Below are 24,229 nucleotides of genomic sequence, written 5' to 3' on the forward strand. Positions count from 1 at the left end.
GCTAGGAGGGCTTATATCACTGAAAGACACATACATAACTTTTGGAGAAATCTATTGGTTAACGAGCAACCTCACTTTTAACTCTTCCTCTGTTTAGAGTTCTTATATAACTAGTGTAAACCTGGTGTTTTAGGTGGAGCTAACTCTAACTGTTAAAGGTTTCTGGAGATGTTGGCAGATTATTATCAATAAATGGTTGAATAATGCTATAATAAATTATTGTGCTTTTTAAAACAGTTATAACTGAATTCTTGGTTGTCTACAACTCACGCAATGTAATAAGCTTCAGCGAAGTATTTGTCTTGAGATGCTGAGAAAACCTTGGAGAATACGTATCTTCAGCTAATGTTTAAATTGCTGAAAGTTGAAATCTCAGTTGTTCAAAACTGTGCTTTGAACCATTCCTTTTTTGTTGTTGTTGAAGTTGAAGGCAACTTGAATGGGAGCTACGCTGGGACTTTCATGTTTTGTTTGATGGTTTCCCTGTCTGTAGTGTGTACTTAACATGTCTTTTTTGTCTTTTTTTTTTTTTTTACTGAAGTGTACATGACTTAAAGTACACTGTATAGCATATGTTCTGTTAAATAAACACTTCTGTATATTTTTGTATGGTGTTCTAACATGGTTGCATTAGTATAAACGGTTGTAATTCACAAAAAGTGCCACTTAACAATCATACTCTGTAGAGTGTTGTGAATGTTACCTGTACTTTTGTTGCACAAACACGCTAATGAGTGTTGTGGTGAACATTTGCCTTTAGTCTTTGCTCAGGTACTGATGTGGAGCAGTTTGGTGCTTTTCCTTCCAACTTGTAATACTTGGGATTCTAAGCAGAAAATAAAAACAGTGAACAAAAGCATTGTGGTTAGAGCATTACTTTACATAACAGACACTTTTTTCACATATTACGTAGAATACAGTAAAGATGCTTAACGAAGCCTGTCTCAATATCTTAACTCATGCTTGTTAGGCTTTTATATGTGCCTTGCTATCATGAATCGGAAATGTAAAACAGTGGAAAAAGGTTTATTGAATAATGCATTTTATATGTAGCATCATATGCATAAAACTTGTTCTATAAATAAACTAATAGTTTTGATTTTGCTTCTAATTCCAGAACAGGATTTTTAAAGGATTTTTATTTTGAAGTAACTTGCATGAAACTGAAGAAGCAATGCAATGAACATTTTCAGCTTCAGTGGAATTTTAAAAATATATGAATATTACTGTGCCATATTGCCTATGTCATTGGTATAGCCACTTTCAGAAGATTTGAATTACTAAAGCTGTGTCTCTATGTAGGCAGTTTGTTGAGAAAAACCTAGTGCTTAAATTTGGCCACGTTTAAAATGCAGAATTTGGACATCTGGCTTGAAAGCATTTGTTAAACTAGCTACTGTCCTCAAAGGAGGATACAATTTTGTTCGATCAGTCTAACTATACTAATAGTACTTTAGTATCAATGTATACTACTTATATTTGACTTTGAAGGAAAGAACTATAATTAAATTATCTTAAAAATAAAACGTTTTGGCATAAAATACATTAAAATGAGCAGTAAGTCTAAACAGACTTTTCTCTCTAACAATTAGCTTAAATTCTTCTACCTTAGAAAACAACAACACAACTTTGTGGAGATTTTTTTTAAAAGATCACTTACAGGAAAACATAATAATTGAATCTCTTGCTTGCCCACATGCTTCATCAGTCAACCAAAATGTCTGAATTCTGTTAGGGGGTACCATAATAGTCCAACAGTAACAATGCTTGTTTCAAATTTACAAAAGACCTTGCTATGTTTTACTATCTAAACATAATGCGTATCCACCCCCATGGTTTTCTTTCGGAATAAATCAAATGATAGAATAGAGGGGAAAAATAAAACGGTGGCTGAAGTAAACCTGCCTGCTCTTTTTTTTTCCATTATTGTTGTTATTTTTTTTAAAGTTAAATCTGAAGTGTAAGCCCAAACTGTAAATCAAGGTTTTTTTTTCCCTTCCAGTCATTACCTTTAGAGGAACTTCTGGTTGATTTAGAAGGTAACTTATATAGATGCTAACAAATGACTTTTGGACACCTCTAAAGACGGAAAGAACTGTGAGGAAATGTGGTCACCTTGCCATCACAGAGGTTTGGAAAGGTTTGAACCACTGGCACGGACCAATCTGTTTTATGCCTGTTATGACTCAGACACCAAGTTGTGGTAGCCTGCTCGGACTTCACTCCAGCGCTGGTGGGGAATGTGTTTGCTATTGCAGTGATCATGGTATAAACTAAAGATGTCAGACAGAATTGGAACAGGAAGTCCCAGGGGGAAGATGATAATATTTATAATGAAGGCAATGGAGAAATACATACAAGGTGAATAACTGGGATCAAAACACTGTTTTGCTAAAACAATATATTAGCTATACAAGATGTTCAGACTGGATCAATGATTAGTGAACAAAATAATGTGGATAGCCAAGTAGTACTAACTGTTGTAGAGAAGAAACAGGTCTAAGCTAAATAGGTGTAAGATAAATTTGGTGGGATGGGATGGGATTCAGGTTAGAAAATCTGTTATTTAGGCAACAGAACTGAATCATTCCTGCTTTCTTTATCACTGCTGTATGCTGACGGCCTGCCACCAGAAGTGCTCTTGTGCTCTGACTAATGAAGACGTGGCACTGGACATGCATTTACAAAGGGGGAGCGGAGGAAAGCAAAGCTGTGTATACACCTGTGCTTATCTGAAGGTAAGTAAATGGAAACCAAGCTGATCAGAGACCTGTTGACCTCAACAGTGAGTACCATCAGAGTGCAAGCAGAAAATGTCTTGACTGTGATTAAATATAGGTGAATTTTCAGATAGCTATGTGTCTCCTGTCTTAAAAAGAAACTAAACTAGCTCTTGGCTTTAAAGATACTGATTGTTTATGTACACAGCATAAATGTGCATTAACTAATTGATTATATATTGACTGTAGGAGGAATCAAGACCAAAGATTCTCATATGCAAGTTAACATCACTAAGGTGAACTGTTACCAACTGATGTTTCAATATCTCTTTTGTTTACGTTTATTTAGTCAGTGCCAGAAATAAAATTCCAAACCACGTTTCTGGCTACAGAGCCTGGTGTCTCTGGCAAAAGAAACCAAAGACTAATAGGAAATATCAGAAGTCATGTTGAAGAAGATTAAGAAATCTTCCTCAACAGAAGCAAGTTGAGTGAATGATTCTCTGTCCATGTTCCCATCTGGGGGAGAGAAAGAAAACAAACCCCCCAAAAATATTTTAAGTTTTGTTGAATATAAGCCATTAGAGGTATTTTACCTTAAATATCTTAAGGTAAACTTAAATATCTTAAGGTGAATGCTGTAAAATGTCTGCTTAGTAACTGGACAATGTTTTGGAAAGAAATTAGGGTATTTCCATGCATAGTTTAAACTGTTCCTTAAACCATCTTAAAGTTACAAGTCTTTATCACCCTAATGAAATCCAGGACTGCAGTTTCCCGTCATAATTAAATGAAAGGGCTAATTCTCCTTGACGAAATTTTTCTGTTTGTCTTTTTTTTTTTAATGATATAAATATAGTTCCCTCCTTCAGAAATGGAGAGGTAGCTTGTTTGTAAATTTCTTTAGAATTGATTTTAGAGGCAGGTGGATTGGGAAATGAGGCTACTTTGTTTTTTAAACCTTCTGTAATTTCCATTAGATGTTTTACCTTGGCTCTGCAGAAGACTATGGGTATTTGATTTGGAACCCCTAAATATATAGTAAAATACCATATCATTCAAAAAACTAACAAAACCCACCAACAATAAAAGCAGATTGGTTTAAACAGCTGTAGCAGCAGCTTATTGTGTCTTCTACACAAAGTGATGAGGAAATCATGAAATTGCTGTGGGTCATAAGTGTAAATTCTGAGCTACATATGATGCAGATATCTAATGAGAAAGATGAAACCTACCTATAGGCATTATTCCAAAACGGGGAAATCCTCATTTTATAGACTGGTAATCGAGATGCAGACGATCGTGACATAACTGTGGCTACATATATAGACTCTGCTATGCCAGAAATTATTCCTAGAACAGATATGACAACCAAAGGTGGTTTTTTATGTTTGCTTTTTTCAAACTAAGTAATATATTATTCTTTGCCCTAATTTTACACCAAATTTCAGAATTAAGGGTGTTTTGGTATTGGAAAATTAAGCAAGCTGCTGATCTTGCTGTTGTTATGCAATTTTTTTCAACAATGTTTTTTATTTCAACACTATAGAATAATATACAAGCTGGATAAGTCAACTTCTGGGTGTCAAGCTGCCAATAAGCTGTCAGCCTGTCAAGCTGTCAATAAGCCAACACTTACTGCAGTGATGACATTAATACTGATAGAATTTTGATTACTCTATCACTAATGATGTTAAGATGCCCACAATTTTGTCTGCATGGAAGAGCATTTGTTTTTTGCCAAGCCAAGCATTTGGCTTTTGTTTTAGTTTTCAGTATTGAAACCCAAGAAAGATGTAAAGCCTTCTACTCAGGAAAAACAAACAGTCATCATTAGGGGTAAGATAAAGATTTATCTTATCAAAAATTAGTCTTAAAATGTCTCTTTAGAGATGCGTTTTATGTGATACTAACCAAAAATCACCTAAATAGTAGAGATAAGAGTGTAGTGAATGTACAAGCAAAAAATATTGAGCAGCTTTGAGATGAAGGATACTACAAAATAAAGCCGAGGTAAATTAGCATAGTCCTTCTTGCACTTTGTCTTAGTTTGTAGTATGACAGGAGCATATTGACTGTCAATAACATCAGAGAAGGAAAGCAACGCTTTCATTAAAATGTTATGGTTTTGGAAACAGACATTACTTTTCTCTCTCCAGCATCAAGAAAAAGATCCATATTTCATCTTGCTTGAAAACCATTCTACCAGCTGTAATTATCTGTTAGTCACCGTTTGGTAGATACGGTTAATTATTTTTAATTAAAAGTAATATTTTGATAGAGCTCTGCTATCTCTGCTGGAAGTTGTATTAAACTTATTATATGCTTACCACCAATTTTCTGTAATGCAGCTTAGGGAGGAGGAATTTGCACTGCACTGTTCAATAGCAACAGGTCTTAAGAGTATTAAGGATGAAATTCTCAAGGGTCTTTATGTCATGGATGGAAATGGAATCATTACTGTATTTTTGAACTGCTAACGTCATTGACACCCACCTACAGTCCACTAGAAATATAAGTACAGAGATCAGTTCGTTCACAGATTACAAGCAGACTAACCAAGAAGGGGCAAGCCAGAGCCAAATTCACTGGTAAGCTTTATTTTAAAGAGAGTGAAAGGTAGAATCTGATTATTTTTTCTCTTGAATCAAGTTTTGAAACAAGTCTCTAGTGTGTTATACCAGACTGTATTATTATTGCACTTATTAATGTATGTAGTGCACTTTCATTTCATGCAATTAAAAAATATTGAGCTATGTGATCTTAAGCCATAGTTTTGCATTATCCTTGGAAGCATACAAAACCTGGATACTTTAACTTATCAGCCAATTAAAATGGCTGTAATGTAGTAACAAATGTAAATTTACAAATGTCAGTTTCTTGTGTTAAGCGTCAAACTGGTCCCTTTCATAAGGAAGGAACTCAGTGTCTAGAAATAGCTTTGTTAAGGGAAACACTTCTTTAGAATAATTTGTTCTTCTTAGTACTTTAGTGTAGAACCAAAAAAGCCGATAGCACACAGATGTGATCTGTAGTAGGCAGATTTTCCTTGCCATGGATAATTTGCAGTGCTCCTTTGGATTGTTAGCTTTACTTGTTAGCAGTGACAGTTCTGTAGGACTTGGAGCCTGGATCTTTGTCCTTCCAACAGGTAGTCTGTTCATCTCTTCAACATGTGGAAAGTGGTGCTCCTGGGTCTATATACAGTATTGGCTGTAAGAGGATTGACAAAGGGTGCTCCTTTCCAACCAGAAGAAAAATGGAAACCTCTAGATAACCCTAGAAACAGAGATCTGGTAAGGAAATACTGCAAGAAGGATAGTCTAAGTTTTGTGTGTTTCTTGTGTTTTCTATCACAAGATTTTTTGTCAACTAATATACAGGTGAGAGGTTTAGTAACTATGCACTTTGTATAGCCAATAACAACAACTGGATAAGCATTCTTCAGTCTAGATGTACCCCTTAACTGAAGAGACATTCTTAGTGTGATCTTCATCCAGCAGGTTTAGTTTTTAAAAATGTTTTGATTATACGGATGCTCATTTTATGATCCAGAAGAGGAATGATTATTATGTTTCTTTCAAATGTGTACTCTGTTGATTACATGTTTCATCTTCTAGATGTACAGGTAAGTTTCCATCTGACATGTTGTTTGTAGCAAAAGATCTGAAAGTAATCACTTGCGAGATCTTATAAGCAATTTGTGAGGGGAGGGGGAAGTTTCTTACAGTTTTCCCCACTGTTTAAAGAAGCATTGATTAAATATTTCTACTTGTAAGCAATCTAAGGGGCCAATTCAAATCAATTGTCCACTGCTGCTAACTCTTGGAGAACATGTCTTTAGAGAAATGTTTAACAGAACTGCACTATTTGCCCTCAGCAAGGGTTTTGCTGTGTCTGCTTTAAAAGGAGTAACATTTGAATCTTCTGTGGTCCAATTGGGGGTGTGGATCACCAGTAAAATGCTGGTGGCCCTTAAACACTATCTATCAGCCATGGGCAGATTGGATGAGTCTGAACTATATTGCCTATGCTGCATCAGTTTATGATCAAAATAGAAGATTTCATCCATTATAGGAGGAAATGTTTTATCTACTATGTTTCAGTATAAATAATTGATGTCTGTTTGGCATGCTTTGTTTTCACATATGAAATATGTTCAGTTTTTCAGAACCCTCCAGGCTTATTTTTCGGGCAGGGGTCTTGATCTCAGAAAATTCCCAGCTACTTTCACTATGAACAATGAAGGACCGAGGCCTGTCATGCTCTACTCAGATCCTATTGCTTCTGCATTTGCAGATTATGAAGAAAGGAAAAATTCTTTTCCAAATTATTTCAAAGGCTAAAAGATGGTGCTGAACCAAGGTAAAAGAGGATGCCTTTTCCTCTAATGTTACATGTAAGCCAGTGAAAGACTTGAATTCAAGTGATTCTCACTTTTGTCTGAAGTATAAAAACGACTTGTTCTTCAGAAGAAATGAAAAATGTGACACCTTAACTCATGCCTGAAGTTCTTTGGAAATTGTTTGAGGTAGAGATTTATGAGGTGTTTACTACTTCTGTAAAATAACATGTGGTACTTGTGCAGATTTATATAGACCAGGCTTTTTTTTTTTCCATGGGGAGAGGAATGCTGAAAATGTACACGTAATAGAGAAGGCAGATTTTATTTAAGTAACTTAGACTATTAATAAAATTGTAGACTATTTATTTCACGTGATGCATGAATATTAAGAAAATTAATTTACATGTAAGATACTGCACTAACAAAGCGTACATTGTTTACATCTTTGTCCACTTGTGCTGTTTTCCGTGTTTCTACCACTAAAATTGAAGGTTGAATAAAATGATTGTGAACTCATTCACACCTCTCTGTAAATATGAAATAATATTGACAGAGGCCAAGGTTGCATTATGAATAAATGCAGCCTCAAATTATAGCAGGTATTTCTCAGCTATCTTATCTATGTATTAGCACACCCTGTAACACATAAATCATTTTATAGCTCATTTTGAAAGTCAGTGAATAGTGCCAATTCTGAGGAAAGGTGAACAACTCTTCTCACATTTTAGAAATAAGTGAAAATTTCAGTAAGACTTGAATCTAAGCAGTTAGGTAGTTTGCCCACTATTTTCAAGAGATTCACTTGTGATCAGTGTTCAGCTAAGGCTTTTTAGGTTTGTATAACATATTTTTTACTCATAAGTACAGCTCCACTAACCTTAGCATGAGTAACTGTGAAGGCTGCACTTAGATTGTAATACTAAATTATTTTTTGCCAAGTGTTTGTCAGTAAAGAAACAAGCAAAAACGCTCCACACAAGGAGTACTGTGCATGTCAATTTGGAAATGGATCAGAAGAGCTTTGTTTAATGCCCTTTTTTCCCCTCTCTTTCAGGTGTTAACTTCTGAACTTTCACACCTCACAGCAAACCACTATTGCTTTGCCTTTTTACCTGTTATACGGCACTTTAGAAACCCCTCTGTGTCACAGTTTTGCCCGTGCAAGTTGCCGTTTCCCTGTAGCTGGCTCTTTGCTGTCTGTTGACAAAGGTGTGCTGCTGGGCTGCTTTTGTGTTAAAACGTGAATAAATGGGGAGTGCAACGGGGGGCTTCTCCCTTCTGCCACGTGTCTTTGTTCGCAGCAGGTAAACAAATGCTGCCTCTCGGGTCGTTTGAAGGAGACGTGAAGCACCTGTGTGGGGTACCCCTTAGCTGCTGCTAACCCGCCGCCGTGCTGGGAGGGGGCCGGGCTCTAGCTTTCCCTTCACGCTGTCCCGCACCCCCCCGTAGCCACGGCCGAGGCCCCCTCCTGGAGTGAGAAGGGTGCAGCGCGCCCTCTGTCCGCTTTTTGGGGTGCAGAAGCAGGGATTTGAGACCTGCCGGGGGTTCAGCGGCGCGGAACCCGTGTTCGAGGGCGCGGGGCGAGCCGGGCGCCATAGCGGCGGCACCCGCGTCCCGCCCTCAACTCGCTCCCCTGGCCGTCTCCGGCGCCATGTCGGGCTTCAGCCCGGAGCTGATCGATTACCTGGAGGGGAAGATCTCCTTCGAGGAGTTCGAGCGGCGGCGGGAGGAGCGCAAGAGCCGCGAGAAGGTCGGCCAGGCCCCTCTGCTGCGCTACACCCGCCGGGGGCGCGGCCCAGGCGGGCTGGGTGTACCCAAGCGCCCCGCTGCTGCCCCCCGCCGCCGGCCGGGTTTGAAGGGGCACCTGCGGCTGCCCGGCAGCTGTAAATGTGGGGAGGGACGGCGTCTGAAAGCGACTACACGGCCCGATTTGTGCAGGAGCGGGCAGGTGGCGGGGCCTGAGCAGTGCTGACAGCAGCCTGCCGGCGGCGGGTCCGCTGGAGCCGGGCTGTCAGGGAGGCGGTCCTCCTGCCGCGTTAAGAAGTGCTGTTTGGAGCTTTCCTTCTGTGTCAACAAATGCCGGCTCCTGAAAGGAGGTGTCACGCGTTTATAACTTTTTTATACAGTTGCCTATGTCATGTTACCTCTCTGTAACGCTAAACAAGTAACGGAATCTCTTAAGTCAGTAGTAACGTGAATAGTCACCACCTGCATCACCTCACATTAATAAGAACATAAACATCTTAAAGCAAATGATGCTGGGTTTATTCGTTTAAAAATACAGCATGTACCACACCTGTGTCCCCTTGCAGTGCAAAAACTGGAATCCCATAGTCTAAATACTAATTGTAAAGATTAGGGGGAACAGGAATGAGTCGCATTGCAGAGCTTATAAATAATATTGTTGGTGTGCATAGGACGGTGAAAATGCGTCTGCTGAGGAAAACAGTGAAGACATCGATGCTCCATCTTCATCCAGAAAAGCATCTGGGAAATCCCACAGTCAGGATGAAACAGAGGGTAAATGTTAACGTGATCATTTCTGTGAAAAATATATTTTAAAAGTGATTGAAAGCAGTTGCTCTTTGATAGCTGGCTTTCTGTAAATACCTGGCAGTTTCTTTCAAACCTATGGGTACTGAAGCACGTTGTTACAGTGTATGTCTTTGTAGGATGTTCCCATTCATATCTAGGCTTTAACTTTGTTAAGTGTTTTTAAAGGACTGGATATGGCCAATCGGTCATTTATTTCTGGGAACAGCTCTGTTTGTTCCCCTCCTGGCTTGCTAACCGTCTGGTCTCTATTATTTACTTTATTTAAAGTTAAAAATACATTTTAAGTTTTTAATGCATCTCAGAAAGTCTTCTCGCTGTGTTTTGGTTTGGTTTTCTGTGGTTATCTCTTTGCTAGCCTTCTTGGCTGAGACTTGAGTGTTTCAGAATATTTGATTTTACTGTATGAGAGTGTTGTCTACCTGCACTGTCATCCAAAGTAAAATAAAGTAGCTAAAAAGAGGGTTTGTTTGCTTTTATGTTTTTTTTTCTTTCTTTCTTTTTTTTTTCCCTCCTGCTTAGTTATCTCCTGTCCTGATTAGAGGGCCTAGGTTTATTTCTTCCCTTATTTTTCTGCTGGATATTCCTGGCTATGGATTCCCTGGATGGCTTTCTGTGTGCGGTTACTGTGATGGTAATGTCTCCTTAGATCCCTTAATGAAATAACCTTAATTTCTTTGGTATTCCTACATAATGAAAGGACTTGTAGGAAGTGGTAGGAGTAGCACTTTGTTTAGTTTGTATCACTGCTTGGTGATCTCATGCTTCAGGTTCTGGATTTGAGCCTGGGCCTTGTAGCACTGCAGTCTGTTTCAGACACCAGGACTTTAGAAGGTGAATATGTACTTCCCGCACTGGCCAGGGCATATCTTGTGGCATTGCCAATACTGTGAGATAGCAAAGTGTGACTTCTGATCTCTTTGTGTTGGTTCTTGGACTCCTTTTGTTACTTTCACTGCAAATTCTCAATTCTTCCTCTTTTTTTTTCTTTTGAATATCAAAAATAGGATTAGATTGTCTCACCTTACATATGCCTTGGTGATGCCTTTTACTGATGCCTCTGAAGTACTTCCAAGCTGTGGTCTTCTGCTCTGTATTCTGCCCATGATTTTTTCATATCACAGAATCACAGAATTGAAGGGGTTGGAAGGGATCTCGAAAGATCATCGGGTCCAACCGCCCTGCCAAAGCAGGTTCCTTAGAGCAGGCTGCCCAGGTAGGCGTCCAGATGGGCCCTGAATATCTCCAGAGAAGGAGACTCCACAACCTCCCTGGGCAGCCTGTTCCAGTGCTCCGTCACCCTCACTGTGAAGAAGTTCTTTCGCATGCTGGTGCAGAACTTCCTGTGCTCCATCTTGTGGCCATTACCCCTTGTCCTGTCCCCACAAACCACTGAAAAGAGGTTGGCCAAATCCCTCTGTCTCCCACACCTCAGGTATTTATACACATTGATGAGAACAATGTGTAGACATATGTGTATACGTATATAGTCTTTATCAAAGAGAAAACATATCCCAATAATATAGTGTTAATTTTTCTCTTATTACAGAGAACACAGAGGTCTCGAGAAGTCTGTAGAATCAAGGATGCATTGATAATATTTATCACTATTTAAAGAGTTGTTAGTAGAATTCAGAAGAAAAATGATAGAAAAGTTCATTCTTAAAATCATTTTTGATACACTGATGTTCAGCTGGTCTTCTGTTATCTACAGCCAAAGAAAGCGAAATAAGAGAGAACTTACATTAATCTTTTTTAGTCAGAATAAAAATAACCAGATATATTCTGAAGACTTTCAAATGTATAAGCCCAGGTGTAGTAGCCAAAGTTCCTCTTGTCCATAGGCAAAGTTTAGTAGGTTTATTTTTCAGTCACGACTTTATTCTGTCTGTGTGTCTCTATCAAATCTTTAGATGCCCAATCCTCCAACTCAAACCTTCCAACACTATGTATTTTGATGGCTAGCAGATGAAGAGAAACGAAGCAAAAATGATTGCTTTTAGTCTCTTTTTGCACTGAAATAAACTTGTGGGCAGTTATAACCTTGGGTTAAGTTTGTAATTAAAGGTTTTAATTTAAAAAAGAAAAAGGTGAATGTGTCTAAAATTATATGCTTTAAGCATATTTATTTTGGACATATAGCATCATGTGTTTATTTATGCTAAAGAATTTTGTTATTTCTTTTTCTGGAGATATGTTAATAATGTGGATTTTGCATTTACACAAGTGAAAAGGTACTCATTGTCATGGATAGAGTAGATAGAAGATCTTATTTTAAATTATTTCTAAAAATTGTCTGCTGCATTATTGTTTAGTGTGATTGTCTACTCAGCCTCTTCAACTGAAAAGCTTTATTCCATCTGACCAGTTCAGTGCTTGAAAATTACTTAATATGCTCCTCTTGTATGGATCGAGAAAAATGTTGAATAAACTATTGCTTCGTTCTGTGTTCATCCCTATGTTTGTTCATATCAAATATCCAAAAAATGTTAGAGGCTGGGAATACCAGGCATTGGTGATGAATAACCCAGTGTTTGAAAACCAAAGAGGTTGTTAGAAGCTCTTCTGCATTTCTGTAGGTCTTTTTCTTATAGAATAGCTCTTTTAAGTGGGCTACTAATTATGAAGAATTCTGTTTTCTCTGTATTTGCCCTAATAAAGCAGTGTGTGCTTTTGATTGTTACAAGCCTTTTCTGCTTCTTTCTCAACCAGGAGAAACTGCAGATGGCGTCAGTAAATCTGTTCATCGAGTCTTTGCATCCATGATTGGGGAAAATGAAGAGGAGGACGATGACGAAGAGGAAGAAGAAGAGGAAGAAGAAACTCCTGAGCAGCCCACAGCTGGAGATGTTTTTGTGTTGGAGATGGTCCTAAATCGAGAGACCAAGAAAATGATGAAAGCAAGTATTTAAACTTTTGTGTAACTTCTTTGTATCTTGCAAAATGTAGTAAATAAAGGCCGGTTTGCATGATTTTAGCTACTTGCTGAGAGACTTGCCTGAAAATAATTCTGTGTAGGAGACTTCTGCTTGTGTTGGCGTCCTGTCTTTGTTTTTTAGAAGAATACTGTTTGGAAACTTTCAAAAATAATGAAGTAAATTTTTCCAGTGTCTGGATTTTATTTATTTTAGATATCAGAATTATTCTGTCAGTTATGAAAATTAGCAAATATTTTGGTTGGCCATTTTGATATTGCTAGCACTTAAATAATTTGTTATTAGGTTGTGTAAAGCGCAAGTGTGACTGTTGTCTCCTGAATTTGGGCACAGCTGCATCACTGATAAAAATATCAATATCCCTTTTCCATTTAGGAGAGAAGACCTCGCAGCAAACTTCCTCGTGCCTTGAGAGGTCTGATGGGAGAGGCCAATATCAGGTTCGCACGAGGAGAACGTGAGGAGGCTATTCTGATGTGCATGGAAATCATTCGACAAGGTATTTTAGAATGCTAAAAAATTCTGGCTTTAAGAGTGGGGTGAAATTGTCTTGTGCATCAGGAAGTTCAGTGTGGCTTCACTGATGATGAAAATACACAGTACAAGGAATGTCATTGTGTAATTAGCATGAAATTAAGAATCTGCAGTGCGTTTATGTTATTTTGCTTTAGAGAAGAAACTGTCACCCTAATTTTACAGCTTTCCACAGATTACTTCTGTCTTTGTAAAACTACAACCAAAGTGTAAACAGCTATTGGCATAACTTCTAGAGTAGAAAAAATGCTGTAAATGGTTGTTGTTAGGTTTAGTCAGGCTGTTTAGTGATTTATAAAAAAGGAATTGGAAGCTTATCTGCAATTTTTTTTCTGAATTGAAACAATAATGTTGATGTTTCATTTAATTCTCATATCTGTTGTTTGAAGAAAGACAAGTTTCTTGTTTTCAAGTAGGTTTTAAAACAATAGTTCTTAATTGTTCTCTGTCTTTTTGTAGCTCCTCTTGCTCATGAGCCCTTTTCCACTCTTGCCATGATCTATGAAGACCAGGGTGATATGGAGAAGTCATTACAGTTTGAACTGATTGCAGCTCACTTAAATCCTAGTGACACTGAGGAATGGGTTAGACTGGCAGAAATGTCACTAGAACAGGATAACATTAAACAGGCTGTTTTCTGCTACACAAAAGGTAAGGTAGCAGCAATTTTAATATTTTAAAGTAAATGTTAGGTGCTAATGGCAATCATGTTGTTTTCTCCTGCTTTCCAATTTAGTTTGCTTCAGTTTGCTAAGATTCTGGTACTTCTGTCCAGACTTTGGTAAAAGATTCACGAGTCTTTATCATAGGGTGTCTTTTTCTTACAAAAAGCTTGTGCATGTAATGATGTGTCCATTAATATTCTGTCAGTAGGCAAGTGATGTTACCTTATGTTTTTGGAGAAGAAAAAGAGAGTCCTAGTTGAATTTATTTCTGGTAGCATGTACCTGTGTTTCAATCTGGTTTGCTTTCCTCAGGATATTTATTGATACAGCTTTTTCTGTTATCTGTTGTCAACTTAAATTTGCTGGTGTTTGCTAGGGCTTTGGCAGTGGAGTAATCAAGTAGACGAATATGAAATTTGTTATTGCCTTTTTCTAAACTTGGCTACTAGTATGCTTTTTCATGTTGCAGCTCTGAAGTATGACCCAACCAACGTGCGTTATCTATGGGAGAGATCAAGCCTGTACGAACAGCTGGGGGAACATAAGAATGCTATGGATGGCTACAGGCGTATTTTGAATCTCCTGTCTCCCTCTGATGGAGAGCGTTTTATGCAGTTGGCTAGAGACATGGCAAAGTAAGTTGGACTTAAAAATAGTGTGATTTCGTTTCCCAGAGTTTCTCAGAAGCTGGTATTAAAAGCTCTTTAGGTGATTCAAGCTGGGTGTGTAGCTGAAATCATGCAGGTGTTTTTGCAGGGAATGACCCACATATAAGCATGCACCCATGCATCACATATGTTGTGATGCTTCCAAAGGCTGACGTGTGGGAATTATCCTGTGCATGATCATTGCATCATCACAGAAAGGTTCTCTTAGAATATGAGAATAAAATGCAAATACTAGTTACTGAGAACATACCTACAGTACACAAAAATGTACTGTACTTGTATACAATTATGTCTGTATAATATCACTAGAGATCTGGAATCTCCTTGCCAGCAAGTCTGAGTGAAACAAGGTATTAAATCTGAGATGCAGTCTTCAACGCAGTATAGTTTAAATATAGTTTATGATTTGTTTCTGGAGTAAGTCTCATCCCCTCTGCCATCATCTGGTCATCATCTCTGCCCCTTCCGCTGTTCTGCTAATGAGAGCAGATCAGGTCACAGAAGTTTTCCTGAGACAGAGGAGACTTTGGGTTCAAGTGTGTAGCTCTCTAATCTTAGTTTTCAGTAAGTTGTTTAATTGCTTTATAACTCTGCTTTCTCATGCATAACTTGTAGAAACCTGTTATTGGACCGTTTCAAAGACAGTTAAGTCTTTTGATTTTTTTGGTTGTGAAATGCACCAAAAATGCAAGAAGTGTATTGTAACAATATGATTATTGGAGTTCTTTGTAAAACTAGATTAATGCAACACATCATTGATAACCTGGCTTGAGGCAAGGGATACTGAATGAAAATTCCTGTAACATCCCAACATATAGGGGATTATTTGAATATATAGGGGATTATTGGTAATTATTTGAAATACATGAAAATTGCCAAAAGTTATAAGGAAAGAAAAACTACCCTCTCTCTCACCATCTTTTGTAATTTACTCTGCCTAATTAAGATATTTTCAAGAAGACAAAGAAAACATTAAGGCAAAGAAATACGAAAAGCCTCTTGCTAGTGGTCAAAGTATATATTATCAGTTATCTCAAATACTTAATGTCTCATATCTGCATTTTATAGGAGTTATTATGAAGCCAATGATGTCACCTCTGCTATCGAGATAATAGAAGAAGCCTTTAGTAAACACCAGAGTCTTGTCTCTATGGAAGATGTTAATATAGCAGCTGAATTATATATTTCCTCCAAACAGTATGACAAAGCGCTGGCGGTATGGAGAATTAAATGCATTTGTGTATTGTGTTCATCACCTCTATGCCAGTCAGGATGGGTAGTCTGTATTCCTGTAGTGCTTAAATATGGTCGTATTTCTACAGTGGTAGAGATGATCAGATACTGTTTGCTTCCAATTAGTTCTGTAGTAATCATCATTGAAGTTAACAGAAGGGGGCAATCAACAGAAGGGGACTGTTCTAGGTTTAACATTTTGGGGTCCCTTCTCTCCTTCTCTACAATTGTCATAACCTTAGTAGCCAGAAGAGACCTACAAGCTGATTTGGGTATCTGTTGTACTACCAGCAAAGGGAATTCTCGAAGGTGAAGGTTAAAATAGTGGCACTGAACGGTCTGATGCTTCAAATGCAGACCCTTGTGCTCTATCTGGCATACCTGTGTTATGACTAATAATTTTTGCTTTAAACATTAAGCACACATTCCAGAAAGACTCTAGAACTTGACTCTAAGATATCAGGAATTGGCAAAGGTCGCATATTTGTTCTAGTGGTTATTCACTCTCACTTCTGAGATGTGTTTCCTACTTGATTTGATCTGGCTTTCAGAGGAACATCTTAAGTATCTGGCCATTATTATACTTTCCCAAATAGAGTGAAGAACCACTAATAATTGGGACTTTCTCCTTGTAAAGTTTCTTATTTAATTACCTCTTTTCTTTTTTTCTTTCCTACCTAAGATTTTATTTAGATCTCTCTCTGACAGTATAAAGTATTACTAGCCTGCAAGCAATTCCACTGACTCTTCTTTCTATACCTCTTTCTAGTTTAAAAATCAGTCAATTCTTTGTACACGGTATTTGGGTACCAGATTTATTAATATAGTGCTCAGTTGTAGAACTGTTCCATGTTTCTTCTTGATTGTTCTCCCAAGTCTATTCCTGTGATATTGTTTCTTGCTCCTAGATAGCTGAGTCTGTATTTTAGCTGGTTAACTGGGCCTTTTAAAAGTAATTACCTTAATACAGTCATCTGGTTTGTTCTCCTGAGGGCCATGTACTCTGTATTTATTTATCACTCTGGTTTTGGCAACAGTAGTGACTTAAATATTTACTTTACAATTCGTGAACAAAAATACCAAATCACATTGGGTCTTGGACCAACAATCCTTTACACTTGTGCATTTCCCCTCTCATACCTCCTTATTGGCAAGCGAATGTCTTGGCTAGTCTGTCTTTGATTTTAATTTTTTTAATTAGTTGTTCTGTTGTGCTAGTTTTATTGAGGTCATGATGTATGAGCAGGGTTGCTGTAAAGCATCTGACTGTATGTAGCTGTGAGTGTTATTTTATTTTTTTTTTAAATGAGACAACCTTTGCAGTTTCCTTGCAGTGTGTTAGGCTGAGCAAATGTTGGAGCACTTTGGAAAGATCTGTGGAGAGCTTAGCTACTCACCTGGTGCTTTGCTTTCTTTTTCTATCTTTTGAAAGGTATAAAAGAAGTTAAGTTTTTTTTTTTTAATTATTATTTTATTTTTGTTTTGTTGTTTCATTTTTTAATTTTTTTAATTAAAAAAGCAAACTTTTCTAGTTAGGATGAAAGTAACTGTTTTATTTGCTAAAGAGATGCTGATTAGATCATCTAAGTAGTCCAAAAATAGTGGAAAAAAAGACATAAAATGATGAAACTCGATACTAGTGACCTAACCCCAAGTGAAATGAATACCACTTTTCTTCAGAAAACTTTTGTGATGTCTAAAGCAACTGTCATGTAGACTGGTTACTCTGTATATCTTTTAAATCTTTAGAATGATATGAGTTACTTTTCTGTTTTAGGTTATTACTGATTTTGCAGGAATTGTACTTGAAAAAAAAGTGTCAGAAAAGTGTCCTACTGAGGAGAAAAAAGGTAAATAGTTAACAAGCGGTTAGTATGACCCTTCTGTTCATCTAATGTGACATTTTTCTTTCCGTTACCTTTTCAGTTCCTGAGAGTGGTTTTGATGCATGATGACAGGCTTTTCTCTTTTCAAACTCTTCGATGTTTTTCATGAGTTACATACCGTGACCTTGGAGTTCTATAAGGAGTTACTCCGATGTCCAATTAGCCCCAGTGACTCATTAGAGACAAGGACTGCTCTCCAGGCAATTGGAAGCCTCTTATAGTTCTAAACATTCCCCTGAGTGTTCACATCAGGCCAGTTATTCCTGCTAGCTAAATAGCTTCCGGAATAAAATCAGATAAACTTAGTGGCATCTATACTCAAGAACATCAACCTTTGACCTGAAACTATTCTTCTTAAATCCTACTTCTCTTGTTAAACATTTAAATGTTTTGGTTTGTACCAATACCTAGGGATATTAGCCTGTAATTGTGACTTGAATAAAATAGCTGGTCTTTGAGAAATCAGCTTTATGAAAGCCATTGCTCTAGTCTGAACATATTTCTGTTTGGGCTTTAGAATGATCACAGCATGCCAACTCTTACACAGGCAGTCTGTTCTATGATTCAGCTGGTCAGTTGTTTCAGCGATACAGGCCAAACCTAATGCAGGTATAAGATACTTCTGTTGGCTTTTTACTTCAATGGAGTAGATTAAAATATAGATGATCAGAGAACATGGTGTTCAGAACAGCTGTCCTGATAGGAACAGATAACTTACAAGGAGCACAACTGTAATGAGTCTGGGAATTAAAACACAGTATTGCCAAGTTATCTGAAGTATATCCTTTCTTAAGACAAAGCTGCTAAACTACAGGAAGTCTTGGTTCCCCACCACCTGTTGCTTTAAAACTTTTTTTTGATTGCTTCTTGCTCTGCTGTCCTTCAAAACAATGTACACTTTTCAGTTTAAACAAGAGTAAGCTACCAGTCAAATGTGGATTCAAAATTAAGTAACTTTTGGCTTAGCCAGTGCTACTTAGGGTAATCTGTTTCTGTTTAAGATACAGCATCAGTGGTAGAAACTCAAGAAAGCCAGGAGGAGGCAGTGACTGACAGCCAAAGTCATCCAGTTGCTGAATTGAGCACTGCAGGTAAGTAATTTAGTTGTTAAATCTAGTACAATTCTATGAACTGATCATATTGTCAGGAATCAGGTTGCAATCATAGCAAAATCATGAAAGATTTCTAACAGTAGGAAAATAGGGCTGTCTAGAAAAGGTTCCTTGTGTATTGTCGTCTTTACTCAATATTTACTTTTAACCCAACCAGCCACCAAAGTCAAAAGCATTCTCCCAGGGCTTACCCACTTTGAAAATGAATTTTTTTATTTTATGTGAATATACCAGCAGGTGAATAGTTGCTCTCATGCTGGGCATTAAGATGTTCAGAGAATGATGAATTAATCTGCATGCACTAATATGCAGTGACATGCAGTAATTGGATGTGGATGTAGAAGGTCATAGGGAAGCCTTAAGTTGGAAATCACTGTTTTCCTAGGTTGTAATCGTCACCCTTTCAATTTTCAGTGTAAGAATTAAGGTGAAGGAGAACTTGAACAGGGTAGTTTAGGATGTTTAGTGACTGCATGTGCAGTAAGTATGATAGTGTAGTTTTACTGGGTGACCATTAATTTGGTAGCACTTTGTCTCATGCTTGCGTTCTCATCAGACTGCATTCATTCTAGGTATTATGTAATAGTTTGTAGATAATTGTGTTTAACAATGTATATAGCCAGGTCCCTGACATACAGGGCTTGCCACTTAATACAGGATATTTCCTTGAGAAAGCAAGGAGAAGAGGGTACAGGTGCCTACGCTGTTAAAGGAAAGCTTTATGTAACAAATACATCTTAAGACAGAGGGGGAAGGCTCCAAACACATCCTACAGGATCTTACTGTTGAAGTTGATGCAGACTGATAGCACTTGATATTTCAGATGAAGTAATAAGGATCAGAGTCAGTAGAAAGCAGTTGTTCCAACAATCAGGAAAGATACAAAAGAAGGGAAGAGGGTAGGCCTACACCAACATTTGCTAGTCATTGAGAATATACTTTCTTGATTGTAGCTCAGCATAGCCTGGAGGGGATGTGGGGCTATGGGAGATACTTGTTAAAACATACGGGTTCAGAAAGAAATTTGTTGTCTTCTCACAGCTGTGGAGAAGGTTAGCTGCTGCATACCTGAGGGGGTTCCCATAGATATCACAGTCAAGCTGATGGTGTGTTTGGTGCACCTGAACATCCTAGAGCCACTCAATGTAAGTAGAAATCAACTCAGAAATCCAAAGATAAATTAACAAAGCAGGTGATTTTTGCTGTCTTCATATGACTGAGGTCATTGAGAGGGCTGTGGAGATTTTTTGCTTTCCTCCCACGTCAAGATAGACACCTAGCAAACATCTAATAACAAAAATGCTACTTTTGTCCTTATATGTCTTGCATTCAGTTGGAAGTGTTACTAAGGCACAGTAAATTACTGCCTATGTGCTGTGACAGACATTGCAAAGTTCTTGAACACTAAGGAACATATCTTTACTTTGTTTTAAAGCCCTACCAAATCCTAAGACTGTTCTTATGAAAGGTATGGATGGGTAAGGTGTGAAATGTCTAGAACAGACAAATCGGGCTTATTCAGCAATTGTGAAATTCTTATCTTTATTTTTCACTTTTAAACTAACATTAAAAAAAAGCAGTGTAGCTCAGAATATAAGTAGAATAAAAATCATAGCATAAAAAGGTGAGCTTCCAAAAACCAGATCTTAAAGTGGTGGTGTTGCTGTTTATTTGTGTTTTTACTATTTGTTGTTGTTTTTAAAGCCTCTCTTGACCACTCTGGTAGAACAAAATCCAGAAGAAATGGGTGACTTGTATTTGGACGTTGCAGAGGCATTTCTGGATGTTGGCGAATACAACTCAGCACTGCCTCTCCTGAGTGCCCTTGTCTGTTCTGAACGATACAACTTGGCTGTTGTCTGGCTTCGGCATGCAGGTGAGAAGAAGCAGGGCTGCTGAACATGTGGTACTGAGAGGTGATAGGACAGTGCTGAGCATTTCCAGAGAACTTTATCTAAGATCACTGGAATTTAGATGCATGCGTTGAACAATAATTAGTATTTGCAAAACTATAATTGGAGTTTACTATGACAGCCCTGTCATGGAGGGTTTTCTTGTTCTTCTTGCAGACTGAAATTTTCTTCAACTAAAAATACTTTATTTTCATCTAAGTGAACAGCATCTGTTCTCCATTCAATTCTGTATTGCATCAGTGTGTATTTCTGAATATTTTCACTTTAATAATTAATATTTTGAGTGGCTTTAACTGGAGGAGCATCTGAAAAATATGTTAACTATTTTGCTTGCATCGAATCTTCTTTTTCTGCCATTTAAGTGTGTGGTGGTGTTTATTCTGTATCTAGAATGCTTGAAGGCTTTGGGACACATGGAGCGTGCTGCGGAGAGCTATGCCAAAGTTGTTGATCTTGCGCCGTTGCATCTGGATGCAAGAATCTCACTTTCAACACTTCAGCAGCAACTGGGTCGGCCTGAAAAAGCTCTGGAGGCTCTGGAACCCATGTATGATCCAGATACACTGGCTCAGGATGCTAATGCTGCTCAGCAGGTGAGTAAGGTGCTCTGTACTTCCAGTTTATGATATTTGCTAAACTATGGTAGTGGTCAAAGATACCAACTAGATAGGGCCAGGGATTGACACTTACCTATAGGATGGTGAGCTTTTGCAGCACAGTGAATGATTCGTTATAGGATATCAGGGATGAGTCCTCATGGCTTTTTCCCCTTGACCATTTTGTCACTAAAATGCCCCACCTGATTAATTTATGTTGCATACAACCTTTTGGCCACCAAGAACCAGTCTTGACACCAATGACTTTCTATGAAGTTGATTAGCAGATGCTACATACAGACTAGATAGATGGTTTGGCCTCTACTGATTGTAAGTGCTGTCTTAGCAAAGGTCTATATCCGTTCTCCAGCAGCATTATCACCATGAGTAAGGGAGATGCTCAGTCTCTCTGAAATTTAAGAATTTGAAACAGTAATCACTGCAGGGCAGTTTAAAGAGTTTTTATGTGTGGTGGCTAGGATTACAGTTCTCTAGAAGCTTTTACAATCCTATTAGTTCTTTTTTGACTCAAAATTGTTTTATAAACTCTCTCTCTCTGTGGGTGGTTGAATAATAATGTTCAATAACATCTAGGAATTAAAGCTACTCCTCCATCGTTCAACATTGTTGTATTCCCAAGGCAAAATGTACGGTTACATAGACACTTTACTTACGATGCTGGCGATGCTGTTGAAGGTAAGCCAGTTTTTGCAGTTTTGCTTTAACAAACTTGTCAGCTATGAGTTGGGTTAAGACAAGGGACAAACAAACCCAGGAAGAAAACTAGTGGTATTGATATGCAAATGTTTTCATAGTTTTGTTAGATAAAAGTCTTGCAGGGAGCCTGTTAATTCTAGGGACCCCTAATACTGTTGTTTGCTACCTGTAGTGTGCAGAACAGAGTATCATTTGTGAGCATAGTTCATAATAGCTCTCTGTTTCTGAATATATGTAGAACATACCAAATGCTAAAGCTGCTTTTTACCTATTTAGCAGTCAACATAATGCTTTCTTTAGATTTACTTTTATGCGGATACTAGTTTGTATTTCAATAACTTCCTTTTGAATTACTTAATCTGTCTTTTCTTGTTATTTAGTGAGCAAAGAAGAATTTATTTAGCTAGCAAATACAGCAGTGGTGGTGGTAGTTTTATTTATTTATTTATTTTCTTTAACTTGGAAGTGAGGGAGGGGAATATTTAGGCCTTGATTTTATCCATCTCATTAGAGTCATTACTATTTTATTGCGCTATCTGAATAGCTGACGTTCTCTCTCATGAGCTTACTGTGTTGTGGCACTTCTAAGCTGCAGATTGTTTTGGCACACAGTGTGAACAAGATGCATCGGCAATGAAACTGATTTTGACGTAGGATATATTCATGTAATCTGAAATGCTGCCCTTAAATTTGTTTCTAGGTAGCAATGAGCAGAGCTCAGGTGTGTTTGATATCTAGTTCCAAATCTGGAGAGAGACACCTCTATCTTATTAAGGTATCAAGGGATAAAATTTCTGACAATGATGACCAGGAGGCAGCAAATTGTGATGCGAAAGGTAACATTTTATTAAAAATAAATCAAGAAGATGAACCCCTTTGTTCTGAAAAATGAAATAAAAGTTACTATTTTGCATGTTAAATCCATGCAGTTCATGTTAACATTGTTTAATTTGTAGGGCAAGGAAAGCAGCAAAAATGAAGACAATGTAACTTCAGGGAACAATCCCCATTCGGAGAAAAATAATAAAATTACTGAATAATTTAGGTTGAGAAGGACCTCTAGAGATTGTATGGTCCAACATTCCCTTCAGCCCAACTATAATACTTGCAACTCTAGAAAATATTAGAAATATGTGTTTTAAAATTGGTGTGATTTTTGAACTGGCCAGACTTGGTTGAGCCAGACTACACATTCTTAAGCACTGTTTGGTAGATGAAGAGGGGTAACTTTAATGCATTCCTGTGGTATGTTTACAGCGTTAACTGCATGTATTTTTTGCCATTTGTTCCCAAGTTTTGATTGTTTTTTTTTTCCTTTTTTTTTTTATGAACTGCACTTAAATGGGGGAAGAAAAGTAAATACCTTTATTTTGCCTAAAAGATCAGTTTGATATATGCATGTTTGTTTGTTTGTTTAAAAAAAAAAGAGTATCTCATTTTAATTTTCTGGACTTACTGACTTTAATATTTTTAGCAATTTTTGCTGTTCTCACGAGTGTTCTGACAAAGGATGACTGGTGGAACCTCCTCCTGAAGGCTATATATTCCTTGTGTGACCTCTCCCGGTACAAGGAGGCAGAGCTCCTAGTAGATTCTTCTTTGGAATATTATTCATTTTATGATGATAGACAAAAGCGCAAGGAGCTGGAATACTTCGGGCTCTCTGCTGCAATTCTGGACAAGAATTTCAGAAAAGCATACAACTATATCAGGTGGGGAATTGACAAAGCCGTACAGTCTGGTCTCTAATTCTTTCCAGTGAGGGTGTAGTCATACTGCTGGGTTTCTGAAGGAGGCAGGCTAATGCTTTCCATCCTTCACTAAAACCGATAAGCCTGTTGAAACAAAAGGAACTTTCTGATAGCCTTTGATTCCAAAATAATGCAGTAGGTAGTTTGATTTGACCAAAACCCTTCGTTCTGTCTTTCATCGTCAACTTTCCCTCGGTCATTGATCTGCTGTTGATTCCCTTAGGCTGTTTTTATTGCAGATATAGTATTTACTTTATAACATTTACTAATTTCTTGTATGGGTTTCATTCTATAGAATAATGGTAATGGAAAATGTCAATAAACCTCAACTGTGGAACATCTTCAATCAAGTTACTATGCAATCTCAGGACGTCCGTCACCATCGCTTTTGTCTCCGCTTAATGCTGAAAAATCCTGATAATCATGCATTGTGCGTCCTAAATGGGCATAATGCATTTGTCTCTGGCAGTTTCAAGCATGCTCTTGGTAATATCATCACTGCTCTAATTTTAACAAATACAGTTCAGTGTTTCTTTTACAGACTTTCTTCATACATCAGAAAATTATGCATGGCTTCATAGCATTAACCTGACGGTTTGA

General features: G+C 37.7%; 2 protein-coding genes and 1 long non-coding RNA gene across 7 annotated transcripts in view; 2 read left to right on the forward strand and 1 right to left on the reverse strand.

The window, feature by feature from the left end:
* LOC121072717 lies at positions 1-8,822 on the reverse strand. 2 transcript variants are annotated; one of them, XR_005821376.1, is made up of 3 exons: positions 8,750-8,803; positions 3,956-4,073; positions 1-826 (listed from the first exon to the last, which is right to left on the reverse strand). It is a non-coding gene; the product is annotated as an uncharacterized LOC121072717 (long non-coding RNA). The 2 variants fall into 2 exon arrangements; XR_005821377.1 differs by lacking the exon at positions 3,956-4,073 and having other exon boundaries at positions 8,750-8,822.
* On the forward strand, positions 968-8,390 carry C6H2orf66 (chromosome 6 C2orf66 homolog). Of its 3 annotated transcripts, none has more exons than XM_040562719.1 (5): positions 968-2,738; positions 4,270-5,311; positions 5,872-6,016; positions 6,884-7,085; positions 8,120-8,390. In XM_040562719.1, exons 3-4 carry the CDS (start codon positions 5,894-5,896, stop codon positions 7,064-7,066), a joined length of 306 nt encoding a protein of 101 aa, XP_040418653.1. In that variant the 5' UTR covers positions 968-2,738; positions 4,270-5,311; positions 5,872-5,893; the 3' UTR covers positions 7,067-7,085; positions 8,120-8,390. The 3 variants fall into 3 exon arrangements, with proteins under 3 accessions (XP_040418653.1, XP_040418654.1, XP_040418656.1); XM_040562720.1 differs by having other exon boundaries at positions 4,270-4,381; XM_040562722.1 differs by lacking the exon at positions 4,270-5,311.
* Positions 8,510-24,229, forward strand: part of GTF3C3 (general transcription factor IIIC subunit 3) — a 22,951-nt gene continuing 7,231 nt past the window's right edge. Inside the window, exons 1-16 of one of the 2 annotated variants that reach the window (XM_040562695.1) lie at positions 8,510-8,815; positions 9,483-9,585; positions 12,331-12,518; positions 12,930-13,053; positions 13,548-13,739; positions 14,223-14,388; positions 15,490-15,637; positions 17,432-17,504; positions 18,539-18,631; positions 19,694-19,797; positions 20,357-20,528; positions 20,956-21,158; positions 21,756-21,857; positions 22,579-22,714; positions 23,353-23,590; positions 23,925-24,115. In XM_040562695.1, the coding sequence (XP_040418629.1) occupies positions 8,717-8,815; positions 9,483-9,585; positions 12,331-12,518; positions 12,930-13,053; positions 13,548-13,739; positions 14,223-14,388; positions 15,490-15,637; positions 17,432-17,504; positions 18,539-18,631; positions 19,694-19,797; positions 20,357-20,528; positions 20,956-21,158; positions 21,756-21,857; positions 22,579-22,714; positions 23,353-23,590; positions 23,925-24,115 (2,332 nt within the window). In that variant the 5' untranslated portion in view covers positions 8,510-8,716. The remainder of the gene's footprint in view (positions 8,816-9,482; positions 9,586-12,330; positions 12,519-12,929; positions 13,054-13,547; positions 13,740-14,222; positions 14,389-15,489; positions 15,638-17,431; positions 17,505-18,538; positions 18,632-19,693; positions 19,798-20,356; positions 20,529-20,955; positions 21,159-21,755; positions 21,858-22,578; positions 22,715-23,352; positions 23,591-23,924; positions 24,116-24,229) is intronic. The other variant, XM_040562697.1, reaches the window with a different exon arrangement.

Source organism: Cygnus olor, chromosome 6, assembly GCF_009769625.2.
Source record: "Cygnus olor isolate bCygOlo1 chromosome 6, bCygOlo1.pri.v2, whole genome shotgun sequence".
NCBI lineage: Eukaryota > Metazoa > Chordata > Aves > Anseriformes > Anatidae > Cygnus > Cygnus olor.